General features: G+C 35.2%; 2 protein-coding genes across 14 annotated transcripts in view; one reads left to right on the plus strand and one right to left on the minus strand.

Moving 5' to 3' along the window:
- Positions 1-3,339: 3,339 nt before the first annotated feature.
- Positions 3,340-23,213, plus strand: part of LOC141405527 (antichymotrypsin-2-like) — a 167,941-nt gene continuing 148,067 nt past the window's right edge. For 12 of the 13 annotated variants that reach the window (XM_073989936.1, XM_073989933.1, XM_073989937.1 and 9 more), the window contains exon 1: positions 3,432-3,606. In XM_073989936.1, the coding sequence (XP_073846037.1) occupies positions 3,438-3,606 (169 nt within the window). In that variant the 5' untranslated portion in view covers positions 3,432-3,437. Of the gene's footprint in view, positions 3,607-23,213 lie in introns of all 13 variants that reach the window. The other variant, XM_073989930.1, reaches the window with a different exon arrangement.
- Positions 14,565-23,213, minus strand: part of LOC141405958 (uncharacterized) — a 21,019-nt gene continuing 12,370 nt past the window's right edge. Inside the window, exons 5-7 of the mRNA XM_073990920.1 lie at positions 15,095-16,011; positions 14,884-15,028; positions 14,565-14,805 (exon numbers count right to left, since the gene is read on the minus strand). Of these exons, the coding sequence (XP_073847021.1) occupies positions 14,681-14,805; positions 14,884-15,028; positions 15,095-16,011 (1,187 nt within the window). The 3' untranslated portion in view covers positions 14,565-14,680. The remainder of the gene's footprint in view (positions 14,806-14,883; positions 15,029-15,094; positions 16,012-23,213) is intronic.

Consider the following 23,213-nt stretch of genomic DNA (forward strand, 5'->3'; position numbering starts at 1 on the left):
AGTATGGAGGGTATATTAAGTTTGTTTTTCCGTTTGTAACGCATTGAAATACTCATATGCGACCCTATAAAGTATATATATATATATCGGTCCATGTTTTGGTATAGCCCCCATATAACTGTATCCCCCGATTTACGGTATTTTTACGTTTTTAGCTATACTTTTAGACCGATTTAGCTATAATTTGAAATTTATGGTTCTTAAGTGTCAGTAAACTTATATAACAAAACTAGTGGACATAGGTTCACGTTTTGGTATAGCCCCCATATAACGGTACCCCCCGATTTACGGTATTTTGACGTTTTTAGCTACATTTTAAGACTGATTTAGATATAATTTGACATTTAGGGTTTTTAAGTGTCAATAAACTTATATAACGAAACTTGTGAACATAGGTCCACGTTTTGATATAGCCCCCATATAACGGTGCCCCCCGATTTACGGTATTTTGACGTTTTTAGCTATATTTTTAGACCGATTTAGCTATAATTTGACATTTATGGTTCTTAAGTGTCAGTAAACTTATAAAACAAAACTAGTGGACATAGGTCCACGTTTTGGTATAGCCCCCATATAACGGTACTCCCCCAATTTACGGTATTTTGACGTTTTTAGCTACATTTTCAGACCGATTTAGCTATAAATTGACATTTAGGGTTCTTAAGTGTCAGTAAACTTATATAACAAAACTAGTGGACATAGGTTCACGTTTTGGTATAGCCCCCATATAACGGTACCCCCGATTTACGGTATTTTGACGTTTTTAGCTACATTTTCAGACCGATTTAGATATAATTTAACATTTAGGGTTTTTAAGTGTCAATAAACTTATATAACGAAACTTGTGAACATAGGTCCACGTTTTGGTATAGCCCCCATATTACGGTATTTTGACGTTTTTAGCTATATTTTTAGACCGATTTAGCTATAATTTGACATTTAGGGTTCTTAAGTGTCAGTAAACTTATATAACAAAACTAGTGGACATAGGTCCATGTTTTGGAATAGCCCCCATATAACGTTAACGCCCGATTTCAGGTATTTTGACGTTTTAAGTCACATTCCTAGACCGAATTAGCTATAATTTGATATTTAGGGTTCTTAGTGACCATAAAACTTATATTCGAAAAAATTATGAACATAGGACCATATTTTGGTATAGCCCCATATAACGGTACCTTCCCGATTTTCGGTTTTTTGAGAATTTTACCTACAAGTTTTAACCGAATTAGCTGTAATTTGAAGATTTGACATTTGAAGTTCTTAGTGGTCACCACACCTCTCCACCAAAAATTGTCAAGAAAGGTCCATGTATGGATAAAGCCCCCATGTAACGTTACCTCCCGATTTTCAGTAATTTGATGATTTTAGCTATAATATTAAACCGAACTAGCAGTATTTTGACATTTGAAGTTCTTAGTGGTCACAACACCTCTCCATCAAAAATTGTCAACATAGGACCATGTTTGGATATAGCTCCCATATAACAGTACCCACCGATTTTCAGTAATTTGGCAATTTTAACTACAAGTTTTAACCGAACTAACTGTAATTTGACATTTGAAGGTTGTAGTGGTCACCACACATCTGCATCAACAATTTTCAACATAGCCCCAATATAACGATACCTCCCGATTTTCGGTACTTGGAGCATTTTACTTAAAATGTTTAACCGAACGTAGGTCCAAGTTTTGGTATAGCCCCCAAAACAAACCTCCCGATTTTCCGTACCTTAGCTTTATTTTTGTGGACGAACTTTCTGTAATTTGAAATTTAAGAGCCAACAAAAATTCTGCAACAAAAATTGTTAATTTAAGTTCATAGTTTCGTATAGCCCACATATAAGGGTACCTCCGAACTAGCTGTTAATGACATTTGAAGTTCCCACTTTATGTACCGATTTTCGGTATTTTGAGGATTTTAGCTACAATTTTTAACCGAATTAGGAGTTATTTGACATTAAAGACTCCCATCAAAAACTGTCAACATAGGTCCATGTTTTATTATAACCTCTAAATAACGGTACCTCCCAATTTCTAGCCCACCAAAAATTGTCAACATACATAGTTAGATATAGGCACCATAAAAAAGGGCCTCCCGAATGAATCATTTTATGTACATTATCTGACATTTTAACGTACCCACGTAAAGTTGAAGACAGGAATGAAAACTAATTATTCCATTTTAGTTCAGAAAATTTTATGATGGAGGGTATGAAAAGTTCGGCCCGGCCGAACTTAACGCTTTTTTACTTGTTTTTTTTTTTGTAATTGTAGTTGAATATAAAAAAATCAAGAACATCGAAGAGTAAGTACAACCATTTATAAAATTTATTTTAAATATTACATCGTTAAAATTGCACACAAGCTTTTCAACTGAAATTTGCTGCAGTTTTTGAGTATCGTGATATACTCATTGCCATGTTATCGACACAACGATTTTTCCGAAACGCACATTTGACATACTGGTCATTAAAACCCCCCACGACACTTAATGTGAGAGAAGAACATGACGTAGTCGAGAGAATCCAGTTTAGCTGCCTCCAGGGCTGCCAGATAATTTTTATGAAAAATCGCCAAAATGGCGATAAATAAAAATCATCAAACATTAAAATGCGCACATATATTTTTATTTAAATATACATATTATCGATATGTCGTTTTATCAAGATGTACTTGGCTGATATCATGTTCAACATTTGCTAACGAATGTGGTAATACATAGAAAAAACATATGAATCATCAAAACGTTTCAAATCAAATAGTAATCTAAATGCGAAATAAACCTGTTTCATTATTTTCAATTTCCTGAAAATTCAATAACTTTAGTTCACGAATTTCTGAACCCAGTTTTTGCATTTCCTTCTTGTTCACAAAATGTAAAAATTCTTTACGGATGTCGCGAAATAAATAAAATTGTTTTTAAAATCAAATATATTCAACTTTTAAAATTTCTGTACAAATATCAATACCTGTACAAAGTTAAGGTTGTTAATTGCTCTGTCGCAGAACACAATCCACTATTGTTGAAATTTTAATTTTTGTAGATTTTTTTGCAGGTTCTGAAGCAGGGCAATTATATATGTTTTCCTTCCTTTTTATATACACCCAAACAAATGTGATTATTGTTTAACAATTAATTATTAAAATCAATTAAGAATATATGATAAGTTTTTGCAAATTCATATTTTACAAAATTAGCAAAATACCAAAAAATCTTAATTTTTTTTGGGTAAAAATAGTCAAATCGTCATTTACCAAATTTTTAAAAAAAAAATCGTCAAAATTACTATAAATCGTCAAATCTGGCAGTCGCGGGGCCTGGTCACCTGGTACCGATGGAGAATAACATGAAACGAAAGAGAATCACCTAATGGAATTGCTCTTTAAGAATTGTATATCCAAAAAATAATAAAAAAGAAACACAACACCATCCGTATGATTCAGTTGCGTTGTGAAACTCTTTGGGTTTGTGTTGTGCTTTTTGTTATAAATCATTTAATCTATCGAATAGAAGTGTACAAAGTACTACGTCGAATGAAATCAGCTGTGGCTATTAAAAATAACAATAAAATTCAATTCCCTCCCAAAAATACTTTAACATTTGGTGAGTTTTAAAATAATTGGAAATATAAGTAAAACAAGTTGAACATAGTGCTTATCTAAAATAAGTTTTAGACGAATTTCGTGAAATGTAGAAAACAAAATAATGATATCATCCATCCCATTGAGTAAAATGTTTTTAATTGACAAATCTATTGTTGTTTTCTGAGTTTGTGCTCTTCAGTTTTTAACTAAAAAAGGGGAGTATTAAAACGAAACCTGTTTTTGAGAGAGTTAGGTTTTCATTTTTCCCAAATAATAAATTCACTATGTAGTGTTGTTGATATGTATGTTTATATTATAAACTTTATAAATAAATACCGGCAAATAGAATCCAGGGCTGGATATATACATATATGTGCATTGTACATACAGTGTTGCTGAAAACTTTTGCAACTGAAATTCTTCATTCTGGTTTTATATACAGTATGCAAAGTTCATATTCGTACGCCCCTAAAAAAAATTAGTAAAATCGTTATTAATTACATATTTTATGTGCATATATGAAACAATTGATGGAAATCGAAGAAAGATTTAAGAATAACAAAACAAATTTTTAATTTATTCCGTCATTAAGGTATATATGGCACCTGTGTTGGTGGCAAAGTTCGTATTCGTACACCTATAAGCACTATATATTTGGGATTTTTAAGGGTTTTTAAAGCAAAATACCTCAAATTTTTGTTCTTTTCTTCTTCTGGAATGCCTCTGCTATAGAAATATGTAAAAATAACGAAAATTTTATTAAACGTTTTGAATGAATAACAAGTCGGACGAATATTTGAAATACTTAAGAAAAATGTGGTAGATATGATTATGATTTCATTTTCGTATTTTTTCACCCTTAGACGGCCATTAAAAGGGTATTTTTGGTCCCTTCTCATATAACATGGGATCGTATCAGATCAAAATATTCTACAAATATGCCCGCCATCAATTTCTACTATAGGTCCTAAAATACACCAAAACTCTATATCTTACCTAAACTCCAGAAATATTCAAAATTATAAACACATTTTAGGGTTAAGGTCGTATGGTAAGAGTAAATGACTAAGAAGAAGCTTGCAATTTGAGATGCCAATCAGATAATATTTAGAGGGTTAAATGGACCAGAACGTTGATGTACATGATAAGATAACAGAGTTAGCCTAATATACTCAGTTTTTTGTTTGTAATGTAATAATAAATACGCTAGAGGTTGCAATTATAGCTCAATAATCCCAAAATTTTGCACGAGGTAAGAGTTTAGGTAGAAGAAGATACCTTTTGGATGATGATCTGATATCATTTATCGGGTGAAGTGGACTATTATTCCGTATGAAAAATAAAAAAAATTGGTCTATATTTTATTTCCTAGAGCGCATATACCGGCAAAATAGCTTACATATGGAAAGAGAATTGCTGACCGAATTCGACTATCACACAGGACTTAAAATTATTGTAATTGATCGTGATACAAACAGATTTCAAAAAAAAATCGAAGAGTGCAATCATTGTAAAACAAGTAAGAAAAGCGAATTCAATATAGAAGTGAATTCCGAAAATTTTGAGATATCGTCCTATGGGGTTGTTTACAGCGGCTTGATTGAGACACCTCCAAAACATGGTTTTTGAACGCTTTTTCAGCCCGTTCTGGCAACGAAAATCGTTGACAACGTTGTTTTTTCTCGATGTGCTGGAATCAAATGAAGCAATTGGATGCTATGTCAGGGCTGTACGGCACATGATCCATCAATTTCACGTTTTGTCCGGTCAAACTACCGCTGATTTGAATCGATGTGTGGGAGCTCGGATTGCCATGATGCAGAACGTCTTATCTAGTTATACCCTCCCTCAGCATTTATGCTAACGAGGGTATATACACTTTCATACGGGCAGAATGTGCCTCATCGAAATAATGGTTTTAGACCCCAAGTATGTTTGGACGAAATCCATTTCAGACAATTTGGAGTCGATTTAGCAATGTCCGTCCGTCTGTCTGGTTGGCTGGTGCGCACTATAACTCTATAAAAGAATCAACCGATTCGAAGCATATTTTGGGCATCGTAATATTTTGCCTAAACGTAGTTTAAGTTCGAAGATGGGCCATATCGCTCCACTCCTTCAGGTACCTCCTCCACAAAGGTTCGGAAAATTTGTGCACACGATAACTCTTGAAGGGAGTAACCGATTTAGTTTATACTTTGCACATCCTGTAATGTATACCAGACTTAGATGAGGTTCCAATATGGACTCAATCGGTGCACTCCTTCGGGTACAATCCCATACAAAATTTCGGATAAGTTCAGTTTAGGACCATCTCTAGAATCGATTTGATTTTTGTTGTAGCAGCATGTATTCACTGTCCCTCATATGACGGTGCAAGTTTTATCAGGGGCAAGTAAATACTTCCTGACAAAATAGCCTGAAAGTTGCAAAAAACCCTTTGACACCGTGTGTAGTTGTTAGAGCGCAAGATAGCTCACGAACGGATCTGCCGATTCGATCCAACATTTGCCCTTCGTAATATGTTGTCCAAACTTAGTTTAAGTTCGAAGATAAGCCAAATCGGACCACTCCTTCAGGTACCTCCCTCACGTGCGAGAACGGATAATGCAAGATCGCCTTGGAATAGACCCAAACGGTCGATTCCTGTTTTGGTTTGGGCTCCTAGGCATAGATCTAAGATTCGTCGTCTGTGACGATCTTATAAATGTCGTTTGAAGCACCTCGATTGTTTTTATTTACAATGTCTTTGTACCAATCCACAAGAGCATTTTTTTGAGCGATTGACCAATTTTGCCGGAAAAATTCATTTGTTGAAAAATGTTATTTGGTGAAAGAAATGGCCAAGGCGATCTTGCATTATCCGTTCTCGCACGTTTGAATTTTTTTGTGACACAACGGCCGATTTTGGGCGTCCCTCACGATCTTCGTTTTTGGCTAATGTTTGGCACGGTCGAATTCATTAAACCAGTTCTTCATAGTGCTATAAAATGGCTCTTATCAATATACAAAAAAAAAAAAACAAATTGCGTTTGAAAGAAAAAAGTTTGATGATATCGAAGCCAACCCCCAGCCGATATGTCTGAGAAGCCTCTACCCAAGGCGAAACATGTCATGTCACATGGTGGTGCTTGTGTGAGTTCGTATCGTCGGCTTTCCTTTTCACTCGCGTCAGTCGTCATTGAGCTCGTTTCTAACGAAAAATTAATTAAAAATTAATATTAATAAGTAAGAAAAGCGTTAAATTCAGCCTGGCCGAACTTTTTATTCCCTTCACCACGAACTGTATTGAAGTGAATTCCAAAAATTCCGAAAATTGTGAGATATCGTCCTATGGGGGCTATATTAGGGCGTTGACCTATACCGACAAATTTCAGGTGGAAAGTTGTAACCCTTAACGAAGACTAACTACCAAATTTCTGTCATTTCGGTGGGATATTGAGGTCACAACCTTCAAAATACCGAAAATCAGGAGGTACCGTTCTATGGGGGCTATATGAAGACGCGGATTTATACCGATAAATTTCAGTTGGAAAGTTGTATACCCTTAACGAAGAATTACTACCAAATTTCAGTCACTTCGGTGGGATATAAAGGTCACAAGCTTGAAAATATCGAAAATCAGGAGGTACCGTTCTATGGGGGCTATACTAAGGCGTGGACCTATACCGACAAGTCTCTGGGAGATAGTTTGGAATATTGAGGCCACAACCTTCAAAACACCGAAAATCGGGAGGTAAATTTTATGGGGGCTATATAAAGGCGTGGGCCTATACGAAAAAATTTCATATGGAACGTTTAACACCCCAAATGAAGACCAAATACCAAATTTCAGCCATTTCGGTGGATTAATATGGCCACAACCTTCAAAATACCGAAAATCTGGAGGAACCCTTCTATGGGGTCTATATGAGGGCGTGTACATATACCTACAAATTTCTGGGGTAAAGTTTTGTACCCCCAACGAAGACTAAATATCAAATTTCAGCCATTTCGGTGAGATAATGAGGCTAAAACCTTCAAAATACCGAAAATTGGGAGGTATCGTCCTATGAGGACTATATCAAAACGTGGACCTATGTAAACATTTTATGGTACAACTGTTTCTTAGCCTCTGGAAATACAAAATACAAAGTTACAACCGATTCTGTGCTCAAATGAGACTAATACATTAAAAATATCGTAAAGTGACGCGTACTATATATAGTCCTCATATAACACCCCGTTTATATGAGGACTATACCAAAACAAACTTTGGTAAAAATATTTTGTAGTCTCTGAAAAGACATAATACCAAATTACAACCGATTCACTGGTCAAATGGGACAAATATCTTAAAACTTCCTTAAAACGAAGAAGCGTCACGCGTCACTTTGTATGGGGGCTATACGAAAACGTGGACCAACATAGCCCGCTTCCAATACCAAAAGTTCTACGTACATATAATAGATTCTACCAAAATTGCATCCACCTACTTCAATCCGTTCGGACGCTAGAGTGATTTCCACAGACGGACAGACAGAAAGACAGCCGGACGTACATGGCTATATCTATGTAGAATTGCACCCTGATCAAAAATATATATAGTTTGTGGGGTCTACAATGATTATTTCGAGTAGCTACAAACGGAATGACAAACTTAATATACCCCCCATCTTATGGTGCAGGGTATAAAAATCAAAGGTGCAATCATTGTAAAAAATTATTTTAAATATTAAACCGCAAAATTGCTTCCAAGCCCATTGTGCAAATTTTGCTTCTATTTTTTATTAAATAGCTGATAAAGAACAAAAAACTGCGAAGGTGTTTTTTTTCAAATTGGACCAATATTAAAGGAGTTATGAGTATTTCTTTGCATATAGTTTATACAGAATTCGACTTTTCCAAGGCGCCATATCTCTGGAACCGCTATTAAAAAATCTGAACTATTTTGCTGATAAGCAGTATCACCACAGCAAAAAATAAAGGAAATCAAAAACCACTTATTGAAAAAGTGCCTGATTTTACTCAGAAATCCCCATATATAAGAATTATGGATTATCTTAGATATATTATACATTATATATTAAAAATTTAATATTTAGCCATGTTTACATAAGGCCAAAAAATCCAAAACCGATCTGACACAATAATACCCATCTAGGACTTTGATATGAACACGAGTACCATAAAAATGTTACACAGTGTTATTTTAGTTAATTGAATTTCAAACAATAGGTTGAATATTTAAATCAAGCATGGTCACATTTGGCACGGCGGTGTCGATGATTTTCGGCAATTTACACGCACACGACCCGAATGCACAGAAAGAGCGTACAAAAGAGAACAAATGTTTTAAATTTTGTTTTTAAATTTTAAATGGAAAACCGATTCCAATGAATTAAGAACTCCCATCTATGGAATTGAGTAAAACAGATTTGTATTACTTCTCTTACTCGCGTTAAGGGAGCACACACTATTTTTTTTCTCTCATATACATATATGTGCATACCTTGCCATATTGTATAATTTGTTGTCATCATAAAATTCCGTATGTTTGTAGGAATTCGATAAAATGCATTCATTTCAAATCATGTGTATTCAAGTTTTGTAATTAATATATAAATGTTTTATGATATGTTAATAAATAAATGTTTTCTGATATTTTTATCTGTTGTTTAAAATAATTACAAATTGAAATAAAGCTATTAAATACTTGCCTAGGAAAAAGTACAAGATTCAAAGATACAGCAATTTCTGTTTACCTGCACATTTAAAAATTGCACGACATCTTGCGCTGGAAAGCCCAAAATGCAAGAAGCTTAAATTCGCTAATCTGCACAACGAAGCAGGTATCTATAATTTTACATACGTGCATATAATGGACAGGTAAAAGTAATGTTGAAATAATAAATTTATAGAGGAATCATTCAATGTTTTGCATATGTTTATGCGTTTATTTAATTAATTTGATTATATTAAACAGAGCAATTCAACATAAAATAAATAATTCACTTTAAGAATATAAATAAAAAATAATAATTCATTGATTTGTATAAATATTTGTACTTCCTCAGTAGGAATTAAAATCAAATAAGAAACATAAAATTGTTTATATGTATCCAATATAATATATTAGGAATGAGATCATTTACACAGTATAGATATTTTCAAAAAAAAAAGTCTGTTATAGTCTTCTGTTTTGCTATCTTTGCCGAATTTTTTATTATTTCTGTTTCTGCCTGATCAAAAGATACGTCAATATTTAAAAAAACAATATTTCTGTAATATATTTAGAGCAGACAATGCTTCGCTAAGTCCACATCCTCCTCATCTTCTAACACTTCGTTTTCTGCATTTGATGAATTGTAAGTAACTTCTGCAACTATTTCACCCTCAGACAAATCCCCGTAACATGCAGCATCATCATCGCAATGAATGTATGATGCGCTATCTTCCACCGTTGTTATGATGTCAAAATCCTGACATGTTACTTCATCGATGACCATGTTGTTATTAAGCAAAAACCCAGCCTAAAATTATTAAAATTTTGAAATTCTGAAAAAAAAACCAAATCAAGTTCTCACCTTCTTAAAACAGTTTGAAATGCACGAAGGTTGAACCAACCACCAAGCTCTTTTAATAAAATATAAGGCGTCAAGGCATGTAATTGACTTGTAAAAATCTTTAATGGTCGTTCCAACGCACTTATTTGTTTTTTAACAATTATGTTTTGAAGCAAGATATAATTCCTTGATCCAAGGGTTGAATTATCGCCTTAGTATTTGGTGGTAAGAATTCAAGTTTTATGTTGCTTAGATGTTCAGATTTATGACAGCTAGCATTGTCAACAAATAGAATAATTTTTCTATTTTCCTTTCGCATTTCTTCATTTAACGATTGTAAAAATTTCTTGCCACAGAGTAGTAGTCATCCATGCCTTCTTATTAGAAAAGTATGGAATTGGTGGTTTTACATTCTTCAAATAACGAGGATTTTTTGCTTTCCCAATGACGTAAACTTTTTTGAAGGATCCTGTTGAATTACTTATTAAGACTAAAGTAAACCTAACTTTTTGGCTTTTATGACCGACCGGTGGAACATCTGGTCTATAATATGTACAGCTGTGTTCAAAATAATAGGAGTGCTCATCCACACCAAGGGAATGGTCGAATAAACATGGTTAAACTTACCCATTTTGGTTTATTTTGAATTTGTTTAACATTGTTGACATCCCAACAGTTAATTCATCAGCAGAAATGTGGTAATCTGTTTTAAATTATTTACTGTTTACACCAACATTATAAATCGCCTTCAAATTTGTTGTTCAAAATATTAGGAGTGCGGAAGAAAAAGGACAATAAAAATATTTTTAGTTGAGTTTAAGATCAAAAGTGTCTCTATTTTAGTTGACAGTAGTGAATCCAATAGATTTTATGAGATTTGATGGCTGTTTGAAAACAAAAGTCCTTTGGAGGTAGCCAAGAAACTGGCAATTGTCCTTGCAGAAATTGTTTCCATAAATTGAGCACTTATTGGGTAACTCAATGGATTTTGTAGACAGAACTTTAGTGATTAGAGTTTTTTGATGCTCTGACTGTTATCTCGAACAATATATAATGATCGGTATCCCAGAAATTTGTGGTTTTTGATCCTTGAGCCGAGTTAAAGCCGGCTTCCGTTACCTCTTTACGTAAGGATCGGTTAAAAAAAGCGTATTTATAAGGAATTAATTTCTCAATCAAGTGATGTTTTGAGGTCCTTAGCATCTTAACTGCACGCAGAATTCATTATATGGTTCATTTTTTTTTTAATAATTGGATGATTGGCACATATGAGACATTTTTCAAAACGCTTTGTTGAGAAGGAAACTTTAAAGAAAAACGTTTGAAGTTGACCTAAGATTATTTTTATTAGGTTTTGCATCGTATAATAAACAGTTTTCTAAGGAAAATAACCTAAATGAAGTATTTTTGAGTGAAAAACGTAAGTTTATATTGAAAAATATATTACGGCGTATACCAACCTTAGTGCAATCCCAGCCTGCCTATCACTAAATGGTTCAAAGTACATTTCAACCGTTCACGTTTTAAACATTTTTTGAATAGAATCGAAACTGATTGCATATACAAGGTTAGAATCCTAAGGACTTTTAAGTATTATTGGGTTAGGGGAATAAATTCCTTATAGATGCGATTTTTTTGACGATCCTTGCCTTAAGGGCTAATGTAAACTGTCCTTAAACTTGGCTCAAGCATCAAAATACACAAATTTATGGGATACCAATCATTATATATTGTTAGAGATAACATCCATAGCATCAAATATATCTAATCGTTTAAGCTTTTGTCTACAAAATCCATTGATTTGCCCAATAAGTGCTCAATTTATGGAAACAATTTCTGCAAGGACAATTGCCAGTTTCTTGGCTACCTCCAAAGGACTTTTGTTTTCAAACAGCAATCAAATCTCATAAAATCTATTGGATTTACTACTGTTAACTAAAATATTGACAATTTTGATCCTAAACTCAACTAAAGCTATTTTTATCGTCCTTTTTCTTCCACACTCCTATTTTTTTTAACAAAAACGTTAAACACGATTTATAATGTTGGTGTAAACAGTAAATAATTTAAAAGAGATTGCCACATTTCTGCTGATGAATTAACTGTTGGGATGTCAACAATGTTAAACAAATTCAAAATAAACCAAAATGGGTTAGTTTAACCATATTTTTTGACAATTTTCTTTTTTTGTATGGGCGCTCCTATTATTTTGAATGCAACTGTATGTACTTGTAGGTAAAGCTTTGTAATACAGAGCGGTTTCGTCAGCGTTCATAATATCCTGTGGATCGTATTCCTTTATAAGAACAGGGATGATGTTAGCAATATACACACTGGCACCTTCTTTATTGTTTTCTGTATTCTCCCCATGGAGTTTACCAACTTTAATATTTTGACGTTTTCTCCATCTGAATAACCAACTGGCATCTGGTTCAAAGCTTTCACCAAAATGCATAGAAAACTCTTTAGCTTTATTCAATAAGACAAGGCTACTAACTACAGAATTTTTTTTTGTCTTTGCTGATCAAACCAAGTTGCAAGTGCCTTTTCGGTATTGTCGTACAACCCTTTTCGTTTGCGTTTCTGTTTTAAATTAGAGCAACTTGCGGCATCTCTCTTTATTTCAGTTTTGTTCTTTAATATACGGTTAACCGTACTAATACAACACTTATATTTCAAACATATGTCTTTCTTATTTACATTTTTGATTTCTATATCATTTATAATTTCCAATTTATCTTTCACAGAAAGCGACGTCAATCTCTTTGACGACATTGTTTCAGATTAAAGATCAAAAACCAACTAAAACTTCTTTTTTAAAGAAAGCACCATCATACGCACGAACAATAAAAGAAGTTTTTCAGCAATTGTCTAGGAAATATGTGTTATGTTGTGTGTTCTTAGATTTGTTTTCGATGAGTGTGGGAGAGAATGCGAGAATGTTTTCTACTTTGAATTCTCTTATCCAGGGATGCCAACTCTACTGAGACCATAGGTCTGTAACGATTTTTACCCAAAACAAGGTGCATCCCTACTTAAATAGTGGTTTTTGTACATCAAAAACACCACAAGTAGCGGCAAAACCACCAACTTGGCTTCCCTGCTCTTTTTATGTGCAAAAACATTAGCTGCAGGTTTTCGAGATATGCGACTTTTTCAGAAAGTCATTGGAATATTCATATATCTATATTTTTAAAAAATTGATAGAAGAGCCGGCATTAGACGTCAATATTGGTTTCGTTTATCCCAAAATTGATTCACCAATACTAAGAAATGTTGCTTTCAATAGTTTTATGAATATTCTTGCGAATTTCATTAACATTTAATAGAAAAAAAGGTCAATTTTTTTTTCTCAGGACATGGTTAAGTGCCTAAAACAAAGCATAGTTGCATCAGATGCTTTTAGGTGATATACTCATTTGCAGAACCATGTAAGAAGATAAACATATCCTCAGTCGAAACGTTCAATTTGTAAAATTTATGTTATACCAATGACAATATACTAAAAATAAAAAATCTCAAAAATAATTTTTTTTTTAAATTTACTAAATTATGTGGATGCTTGGGGGGAGCGGTCAAAGCAAGGATCTATTGTCTGAATTGTTGTTAGAATATTTTCCATTCAATGAAGACAAATTTTAAAGTAAACCAAACTCGGTTGGCAATAATTTCCTAACACCATTTAAATATCCCAAGTGGGGTGCCCCCTCATATTGGGGCTATAGTAAAACGAGAAAATACGTTGCTAATATTTCGTAAAACGGTTTACTACCTACGGGGAACATAAAATACCAAAATGCAAACAAATAGATTGGTAAATGTGCTTGGAATCTTTAAAATATGTTATATTGGCCGTTACCGCTCGGGGGGCTATACCTATACGCGAAAGATATTGACAATATTTTGTACATATGTTCTCCATCCACTGAAACCCCAATATACCAATTTGCAGCAAAATCGGTTGAAAAATGAACCTAATTCGTAAAAACGGTCACCACCGATATGTGGGGGCTATAGGAAACCGCAGGTCTATGGCCCATATTTATCAGCAAACGATCCTCAAATATCAGAAACATTTTTGGGAAGTTTTAGTAACCTACGTTCTTCACATTAAAAGTTATGAGTAAAGTTCCACTAAAAATGAACCTAATTCGTAAAAACGGTCACCACCGATATGTGGGGGCTATAGGAAACCGCAGGTCTATGTGGCCCATATTTATCCACATACGACCCTCAAATATAAGAAATATTTTTGTGAAGTTTTAAGTGCCCATATTTCGCACAGTGCGGTGGCTCCCTATTATATATATATAGGTATTGTCAATTTATTTTAAAAGCTACCGAGATAAAATCTACTCGTTATGAACTTCGTTATAACTTCAATGGCTAGACAAATACGACAAACGAATCTGAGTTTGTAGAAAAATTTAGATTTTTAACAACGGTATTTATTTATGTTTGTTTTACCAAGTCAAGACACATACATATATTTAAATAGTTTTTTATGTCATATGCTAACAATACATTCCAAAATAATAATAAAATCTTTTAAAATTTGGTCACATGACCAGCAAAGTAAACAGCTGTTTTACTGCGTATGGCAAACACAAAGGGATGATCAGCCTTAAAGGTTTTCTGGTTCATGTTCAGACTCATGGGTACAATTTTCATATCTGGAAAAAATATTTAAAAAATCATTATTGCAAACACTTTGTATTTTATATTGCTATTGTGTTTGTAAATTAACTTACATGAAGCAGCTGCTGCCTCTGAACCTGCCTCATTAACATCTAAGAAAGCTTTGTGTTTAACATCGGAGACTTTTTGTGACGCAGCGGCATTGGAAAACAAGTGGTTAAAATTAGCAGCATCCGAAAACATGGAATTTAAACCCATCTGTAAAGACATAGAAACACGTTATTTAATATATTTTCATTATAAGGTACATTATTCTAGCGTTACCTTCTTCAATGGTTCCTTTAAATCAATATCGAATTCTATACGGAACTTAGGCAAAAATACATCAACATCATGTTTACGCAACTTCGAAGAAATTTCATTAAGATCAACACCCTTTAATTTCTCCTCCAATTTTGCCAAACCCTCAACACTATTGGGTAAAATGATCAACATTGATAAATCGGAATTTTCATAAGGCATTTCCAAAACCTTGGCTTCATATTCTGGTAATTCACCATATAGGAATTCATCATCTTGATACATCATATCAACCTGAACTTGTTGTTTGTTATTCATTTTAAACTCCTGTTTACTTGTGGTAAGATCGCTGAAGGGTTTCAACCATTTAGCCTTGAAATAAATAGCATTCACCAACACGGCACTGGTGCCACCATCCACAGAACCAGGTTGCATAATGTTTTTGATTTTCTTTTCAGTTTGCTCCTCAACCCATGTGTTAATTTTATTAATAGCTTCCTGTGAATTGCGGAAATCTACATTTTCCGCCTTGGCATCTAAATATTCAGTGGTTATTTTATTGTATTCTTCGGCAATTTTCAAATTTTCATTAACATATAAACGATTGGCCATTTTAAGAATTGGACCATTGGCCTTCGGAGTTTTAAAGGCTGCACTTAAAAATTCTCCATAATTTTGTGCCACTTGGCGTGCGTCTCCTTCGCCAAGGTATAATGCTTTGCGCATTTCCTGTGCCGTTTCACCATCCGCACCAGGAAAGGCCAGTGCCAAACATGTTTGTATCGATGCTGGTGAATAGACAACATTGTTGCTGAGATGTTCGGGTGCCACAACTGAGAAGAGATTAGCTGCAAATAGATTACGACTTGCCATAGCGGAGGGGGCTATTGTTCCAGCGGCGTTATAGTGAAATGTACAACTTAGTATTGCTATAAAGAGAGCTGGAAAGGAAATAAGAGGAAACATTATCATTTATTTTTTTAAGGGTTTTAATAGGGGTATATAGAAAAGAAAAAAATCCACTGTTAAGAATTTTTTGGATAAAGTTTTAAACAAAAATTTTCACTTAGATATATGATCAAAGAACAAATAAAAACATGCCAAATATCGAAACTTAAGCGGTACCGTTCTATGGGTGCTATATCAAAACGTACAATGACAATTCTCTGCAAGAGTGTTTCATACCACCAATGAAGACTACATCAAAAGCTGGACCTGCACTGAAAAAAATTGTTGGGGAAAATGTTGGTTTTGCAGTAATTTCGGTGTGGTAATAAGGCTAACACCTTTTAAATGCCGAAAATCAGGAGGTACCTTTCTATGTGGCCTATATCGAAAGGTGTACCTGTACTAACAAATTTCTGGGAGAAAGTTCTGTAGCCCCAAGGAAGAACTAATACCAAACTTCAGCCTTTTCCGTGTGATAATGAAGCTTAAACCTTCAAAATACCGATAATCGGGGCCTATGGGGACCTGTACTGACAAATTTCTGGATAAAAATTTTGTGACCTCAAAAAAGTCTAAATAAAAATTTTCAGCCATGTTGGTGTGATAATAAGGCTAATACCTTTAAAATGTCGAAAATCGTAGATCTGTACTGAAAATTTCTGGGGAAAATTTTTTTGCCCCAAAGTTGACAAAATATCAATTTTTAGCCATGAGGCTAAAACCTTTAATATACCGAAAATTGGGAGGTAATATCCTATGTGGCCTATATTGAAAGGTGGACGGACCTATACTGACAAATTTCTGGAAGAAAGTTTTGTTGCCCCAAGGAAGATTTAATACCAAATTTCTGTCATTTCAGTGTGATAATGAGGCTGAAACCGAAAATCGGAAGGTACTGTTATGGGGGGCTATATCAAAAGGTGGACCCGTACTGAGAAATGTCTTGGAGAAAGTTTTGTAGCCCCCAATGAAGACATTATACCAAATTTGAGCCATTTCTGTGTGTATGAAAGTGTATATACTCTCGTTAGCATAAATGCTGAGGGTATAATTAGGCCTCTCGACGTCTTATATAGACCTGAGAAGAACTCTCGAGGTTTTCTTTAGACAACAGACGACCTATTGAAATATTCTGCAGATAGATATTTAGATGTCAAACTGTTCTATTTGGGCTATATCAAAACGTGGACCTATACTGATAATTCTCTTCTGGAATGTTTTATATGCCCATCATAAATTTCGGTTTAGTAGGACGCTGAAAATTTTAAAATATCCAAAGTCGAGAGGGACCGTTCTATGGGTGCTATATGAAGACGTGAACCTATACCGACAAATATCTGGTTAAAAGTTTTATACCCCAATTGCGGACAAAATGCCAAATTTCAGACATTTCAGTGCGATGCTGAGGCCACAACCGATATAGTCCATTTTCTAAACCAACCTCCTATGAGGAATTGAAAAGTAGTATTCCAACTCACCATGCTTGAAAACAAAATTTCCAAAATTTCAGCGTCATATCTCAATTTTTCTTCTGATTACACTGTGTGTAATATTTTGTGTCATGGAAAATTAACCATATTCTGAAACCGCAGCGTAATGGAAGACGAAAAATAAGAAGTAACGTGTCACGGCGTTTTTCCCTGTTACTTCGAATTTCGCGGTTATGGGCCCCCAAAGACCTGAGGCCTTGATGTCAAAAAGGATCATTTTGTCAGGCTCATATCTTCTAAACCGCTAAGAATTTTGGTTTACTCGTGGAGGCAAAGTTGTAGCCCTCATCTTAAAGAATAATAATTGTGAAGACATAAAATCAATTCAACCTTATCTTCAAGGTCAAAATCGTTAAGGTCAAGTTTCGGTTATAATTTTTTCTCAGATTTTGGCCTACAGATATCAAACCGATCAAAATTGAATCAAACAACCAACTACAAAAATGTACCATAGGTCTCAATAAACAACTTTCTAGAACATACGAACCCTGTAGAAATGTTTCTTAAAGGTCAAAATAGCAAAACAAATGCAATTTTTATTTTATTTTTTCGGTTTCTGCTCCATAGAAATTAAACCATTCAAAATTCAAGAAAACATTCAACCACAATAATGTAGCGAATATATCAGTATACAACTTTGTGGAACATCAGAGCCCACTACGAACTGTTCTGAAAGGTCAAAATAGCAAAAAACTTTAGAAAATATTCGATTTTTATACTTTTTTCTCCGATTCTGGTCCATAGATACCGAACCGTTCAAAATTCAAGAATAAAAGCAACAACAAAAATGTACCTAAGATCTCAGTTAACAACTTCCTAGAACATATGAACATTCTAGGAGCCGCCCTTTAAGCTCAAAATTCCATTAAGACCCATATCCATTCTACATGCTTTCTCTAAGGTTATATTTAAAAAAATGCTTGAGGCATGCTTAAATAGTGTAAATGACTCTCAATACGCTTTTCGGCGAGGACATAATACCGATTCAGTTCGTGAGGACTTAAATAATGATATGACTAGTGTTTTAGTATCTCTGAACTTGTCAAAGGCCATTAATTCTATTTATCATGCCCATCTTATATGTAAACTTAAAGACGATTTTAGTTTTTCTAAATCAGCATGTGATTTAATTTCTTCTTACTTAAATGGGAGAAGTCAGTTTGTTCCTCTAAATGGATCCGAGTCAAATTATCTTCCCTTATATTCTGGAGTGCCACAAGGATCAGTCATAGGTGAAAAACCTATGCAGCTTGAATACAACATTAATGTTCATCTGAAACGCTTTTTTTAAATGTTAATTCAGCTAAAATCAAGGCGTTGGCAGACGTACTAGAAAAATACAAGGCCGATATTACTGCCATACAGGAAATACGATGGATTGGGAAAGGCGTCAAAACAAAACCTAAAGGTGACGCACTGTATTATAGATGCCATGGCGTAAAGCATGATTTGTAGTTAGTCGGAGACTAAAACATTTCGTATACAGTTTCACCCCAGTGAATGAAAGACTTGTGCAAATCGAATAAAAGCTAAATTCTTCAACATCAGCTTTATTTGCGCTCATGCTCCCACTGAAGAAAAGGACGAACAGACCCAAGATATATTTTACGAGCGCTTAGAAGAAACATATGACCGTTGCCCTGCCCATGTCATTAAAATCATTCTTTGGCCCAATGGTCGGGAAATTCAGCCTCCACAGTGAAACATCTGACAATGGTATGAGGCTGATAGACTTTGCAGCTGCAAAATACATGGTAGTTAGCAGTACCAGATTTAATCATCTCGATATTCATAAGGGCACCTGGCTGTCTCCAGATCAGAAAACAAGAAATCAAATTGATCATGTTGTGGTAGATGCAAGACATTCATCGAGCGTGTTGGATGTACGATCGTTCCGAGGCGCAAACATTGATTCGGACCACTACCTTGTTGCAGCAAAGGTACGCACCCGCTTAAACGTAGCACACAAAGTACGAACAGACACAACACGAAAGTTAGACATCGGTAAGCTGCAATCACAACAGATAGCCACAGCATATTCCACTCAACTAGCCCAATTGCTTAATCAAAGCACTCCTCATCCCGATAACATATCAGCGCAATGGCAAAGCATTGCCCACTCCATGCAAACAGCCGCAAAATCCATACTTGGATACCAGAGGCCTCCACCAAGGAATCCATCGTATGATCAGGAGTGTCGTGCTGCCACCGAAGAGAAAAATGCGGCATATAGGGCTACTTTACAATCCGTAGCAACGCGTAGCGCACGAGAGAGATACAGGGAGAAAAGGAGAGAGGAGAAACGTCTTTTCCGCAGGAAAAAGAGAGGGATGGAAAAGCGGGAGTGTGAAAAAATCGAGATGTACAGGAGCCAGAATGAAGTCCGAAAATTCTACCAAAGAGTCAAGCATCAAACTGATGGCTTTGGTACAGGCACATCCTCCTGTAGAGACCAGTAAGGTAATTTGGTAACTGATACAGATAGTGTACTCAGGATATGGAAAGAACATTTTTCAAATCTGTTGGTATCCAATAGAAGCGAAGACGACGAAGATACCAAAGTCCCAATCCCAGAAGATGATATTGAATGTATACCGCCCAGCCAAGATGAGGTAAAGACATCAATAAATCGGCTGAAGAATAATAAGGCAGCAGGAGCCGATGGCTTACCAGCCGAGCTCTTCAAAACCGGAGGCGACACGCTGATAAGGTGTATTCATCAGTTAGCACCATCTGGCGGGAAAAACGAGTACCCGACGATTGGAACCTGAGTGTCCTGTGCCCCGTCCACAAGAAGGGAGATAAGACTGTATGCTCTAACTATAGGGGCATAAGTCTACTCCCTATTGCCTACAAGATCGTGTCAGGGATATTGTGCGAACTTCTAAAGCCTATGGTCAACGAGATAATTGGACCATACCAATGCGGCTTTAGACCTGGCAAGTCCACCATTGACCAGACAGACCGCTGCGTTCAAAGGTATTCCAAGCCATGTCTGAATTTGGTATCCCCGCAAAGCTCATCCGGCTTTTCAAAATGACTTTAACTGACACGAGGTCCTCAGTTAAAATAGGAAAGAACCTCTCCGAAGAGTTTGGCACCAAAAGAGGTTTCAGACAAGGAGACAGCATTTCTTGTGATCTCTTTAATATCCTGCTGGAAAAGGTTATACGAGAGGCAAACGTCAAAAGAAGTGGCACAATCTACACCAATAGTCACATGTTACTTGCTTATGCTGATGATGTAGACATCATAGGCCGATCAATAAAAGAAGTAACTGATACTTTTATGAAGGTCGAAGGAGAATCTGCTAAAGTGGGTCTGGCGGTAAACGGTGAGAAGACCAAGTTGATGGTGTCGACGCTCAAGTTGGTTCCTATAATATTGAGGTAGTAAAAGACTTCGTATACCATAGGCCATATCATAAGAATGAGCGATGATGAACCCGCTTAAAAGGTGTATAAACACGAACCGCTTGGCGGTGCACGCAGAATTGGCAGGCCAAGGAATATATGGCGCAAACAAGTGGATGATGAGATGAAAAGGCGCGGTATTCCAGAAAGCGAAGCAAAAAATAGAGAGAATTTGAGATCTTTTCTTAGTTCGGCCTATAGAACAAATGTTCTGTAATGGGCCAGCTAAGTAAGTAAGTAAAACCAAGGCGTTAGAATTTTGTACTAATGGCCGTACGTCCACTTCCTTTAACATATTTCTTGGTCGTGACAAACTTGACTTTGTGCAACAACATAGATGCCTTGGTATATTAATCGATTGTGACCTGTCCTTTAAAAGTCATATCGATCACTTAGCTGGTAAAGTTTGGGGTACTTTGCGTAGGATTTATGCTTCTAATTTGTACTTAACTAAAAAAGTTAAATATACACTAGCTAATGCAGTTTTAATGTCACAAGTTCTATACGGACTCGAAATGTATGTATAGAGCGAATAATAAATACTATCACACGATTTGTTTATAATCTACGGCGTGATAGTCATGTATTGGGATATGTCGCTCAATTTCTCGGATGTTCTTTTAACATTTTTGTCCATTGTCGTTGCTTACTCTTGTTCAATAAAATTATTAAAACGGGTTCACCTTGCTCATTAAGAAGTATATTCTCTTTTTCACAATTCTCTGGGAACCTCAATATATACCCGCTTGCGCGATGGGCTAGTTCGGCATCGGAAACTCGTCTCAGCGTTACAGTAACTAGTTCCACTTCTGACCCCTCACAGTGCAATCAACTGTAAACTTTAACATGGGGATGTCATAGGAGGTAACCAATTGACACTCTATGCATTACCTGTAGGTGGTATTGTACTAGTTCCAGGTTTACAGTCATATACCAGTTTATTTATAAAACAAGTAAAAAAGCATTAAGTTCGGCCGGGCCGAACTTTTCATACCCTCCACCATAAAATATTCATTCCTGTCCCCAACTTTAAGTGAGTACGTTAAAATATCAGATAATGTACATAAAATGCTTCATTCGGGAGGCCCTTTTTTATGGTGCCTATATCTAACTGTTGACAATTTTTGGTGGGCTAGAAATTGGGAGGTACTGTTATATAGGGGTTATAATAAAACATGGGCCTATGTTGACAGTTTTTGATGGGAGCCTTTAATGTCAAATAACTCCTAATTCGGTTAAAAAATTTAGCTAGAATCCTGAAATATCGAAAATCGGTACATAACGTGTGAACTTCAAATGTCATTAACAGCTAGTTCGGAGGTATGTGGGCTATACGAAAATATGAACTTAAATGAACAATTTTCGTTGCAGAATTTTTGTTGACTTTTAAATTTAAAATTACAGAAAGTTCGTCCAAAAAATAAAGCTAAGGTACGGAAAATCGGGAGGTTTGTTTTGGGGCTATACAAAAACATGGACCTACGTTCGGTTAAACATTTTAAGTAAAATCCTCAAAGTACCGAAAATAGGGAAGTATCGTTATATTGGGGCTATGTTGAAAATAGTTGATGCAGATGTGTGGTGACCACTACAACCTTCAAATGTAGAATTACAGTTAGTTCTGTTAAAAATTGTAGCTAAAATTGCCAAATTACTGAAAATTGGGAGGTACCGTTACATGGGAGCTATATCCGAACATGGACCTATGTTGACAATTTTTGATGGAGAGGTGTTGTGACCACTAAGAACTTCAAATGTCAAATTAATGCTTGTTCGGTTTAATATTGTAGCTAAAATCATCAAATTACTGAAAATCGGAAGGTACCGTTATATGGGGGCTTTCTTGACAATTTTTGGTGGAGAGGTGTGGTGACCACTAAGAATTTCAAATGTTCAAATTACAGATAATTCGGTTAAAACTTGGTAAAATTCTCAAAATACCTGAAATCGGGCGGTAACGTTATATGGGGGCTATTCCAAAACATGGACCTATGTCCTAGTTATATAAGTTTATTGACATTTAAGAACCCTAAATGTCAATTGATAGCTAAATCGGTCTGAAAATGTAGATAAAAACGTCAAAATGCCGTAAATCGGGGGTACCGTTATATGGGGGCTATACCAAAACTTGGACCTAGGTCCACAACTTTTGTTATATAAGTTTAGTTACACTTAAGAACCCTAAATGTCAAATTATAGCTATATCGGTCTGAAAATGTAGCTAAAAACGTCAAAATACCGTAAAATGGGGGGGGGGGTGGTACCGTTATATGGGGGCTATACCAATACGTG

The sequence above is a fragment of the Musca autumnalis genome, unplaced genomic scaffold (assembly GCF_047663935.1).
Source record: "Musca autumnalis isolate F117 unplaced genomic scaffold, ASM4766393v1 scaffold_5, whole genome shotgun sequence".
Taxonomy (NCBI): Eukaryota; Metazoa; Arthropoda; class Insecta; order Diptera; family Muscidae; genus Musca; species Musca autumnalis.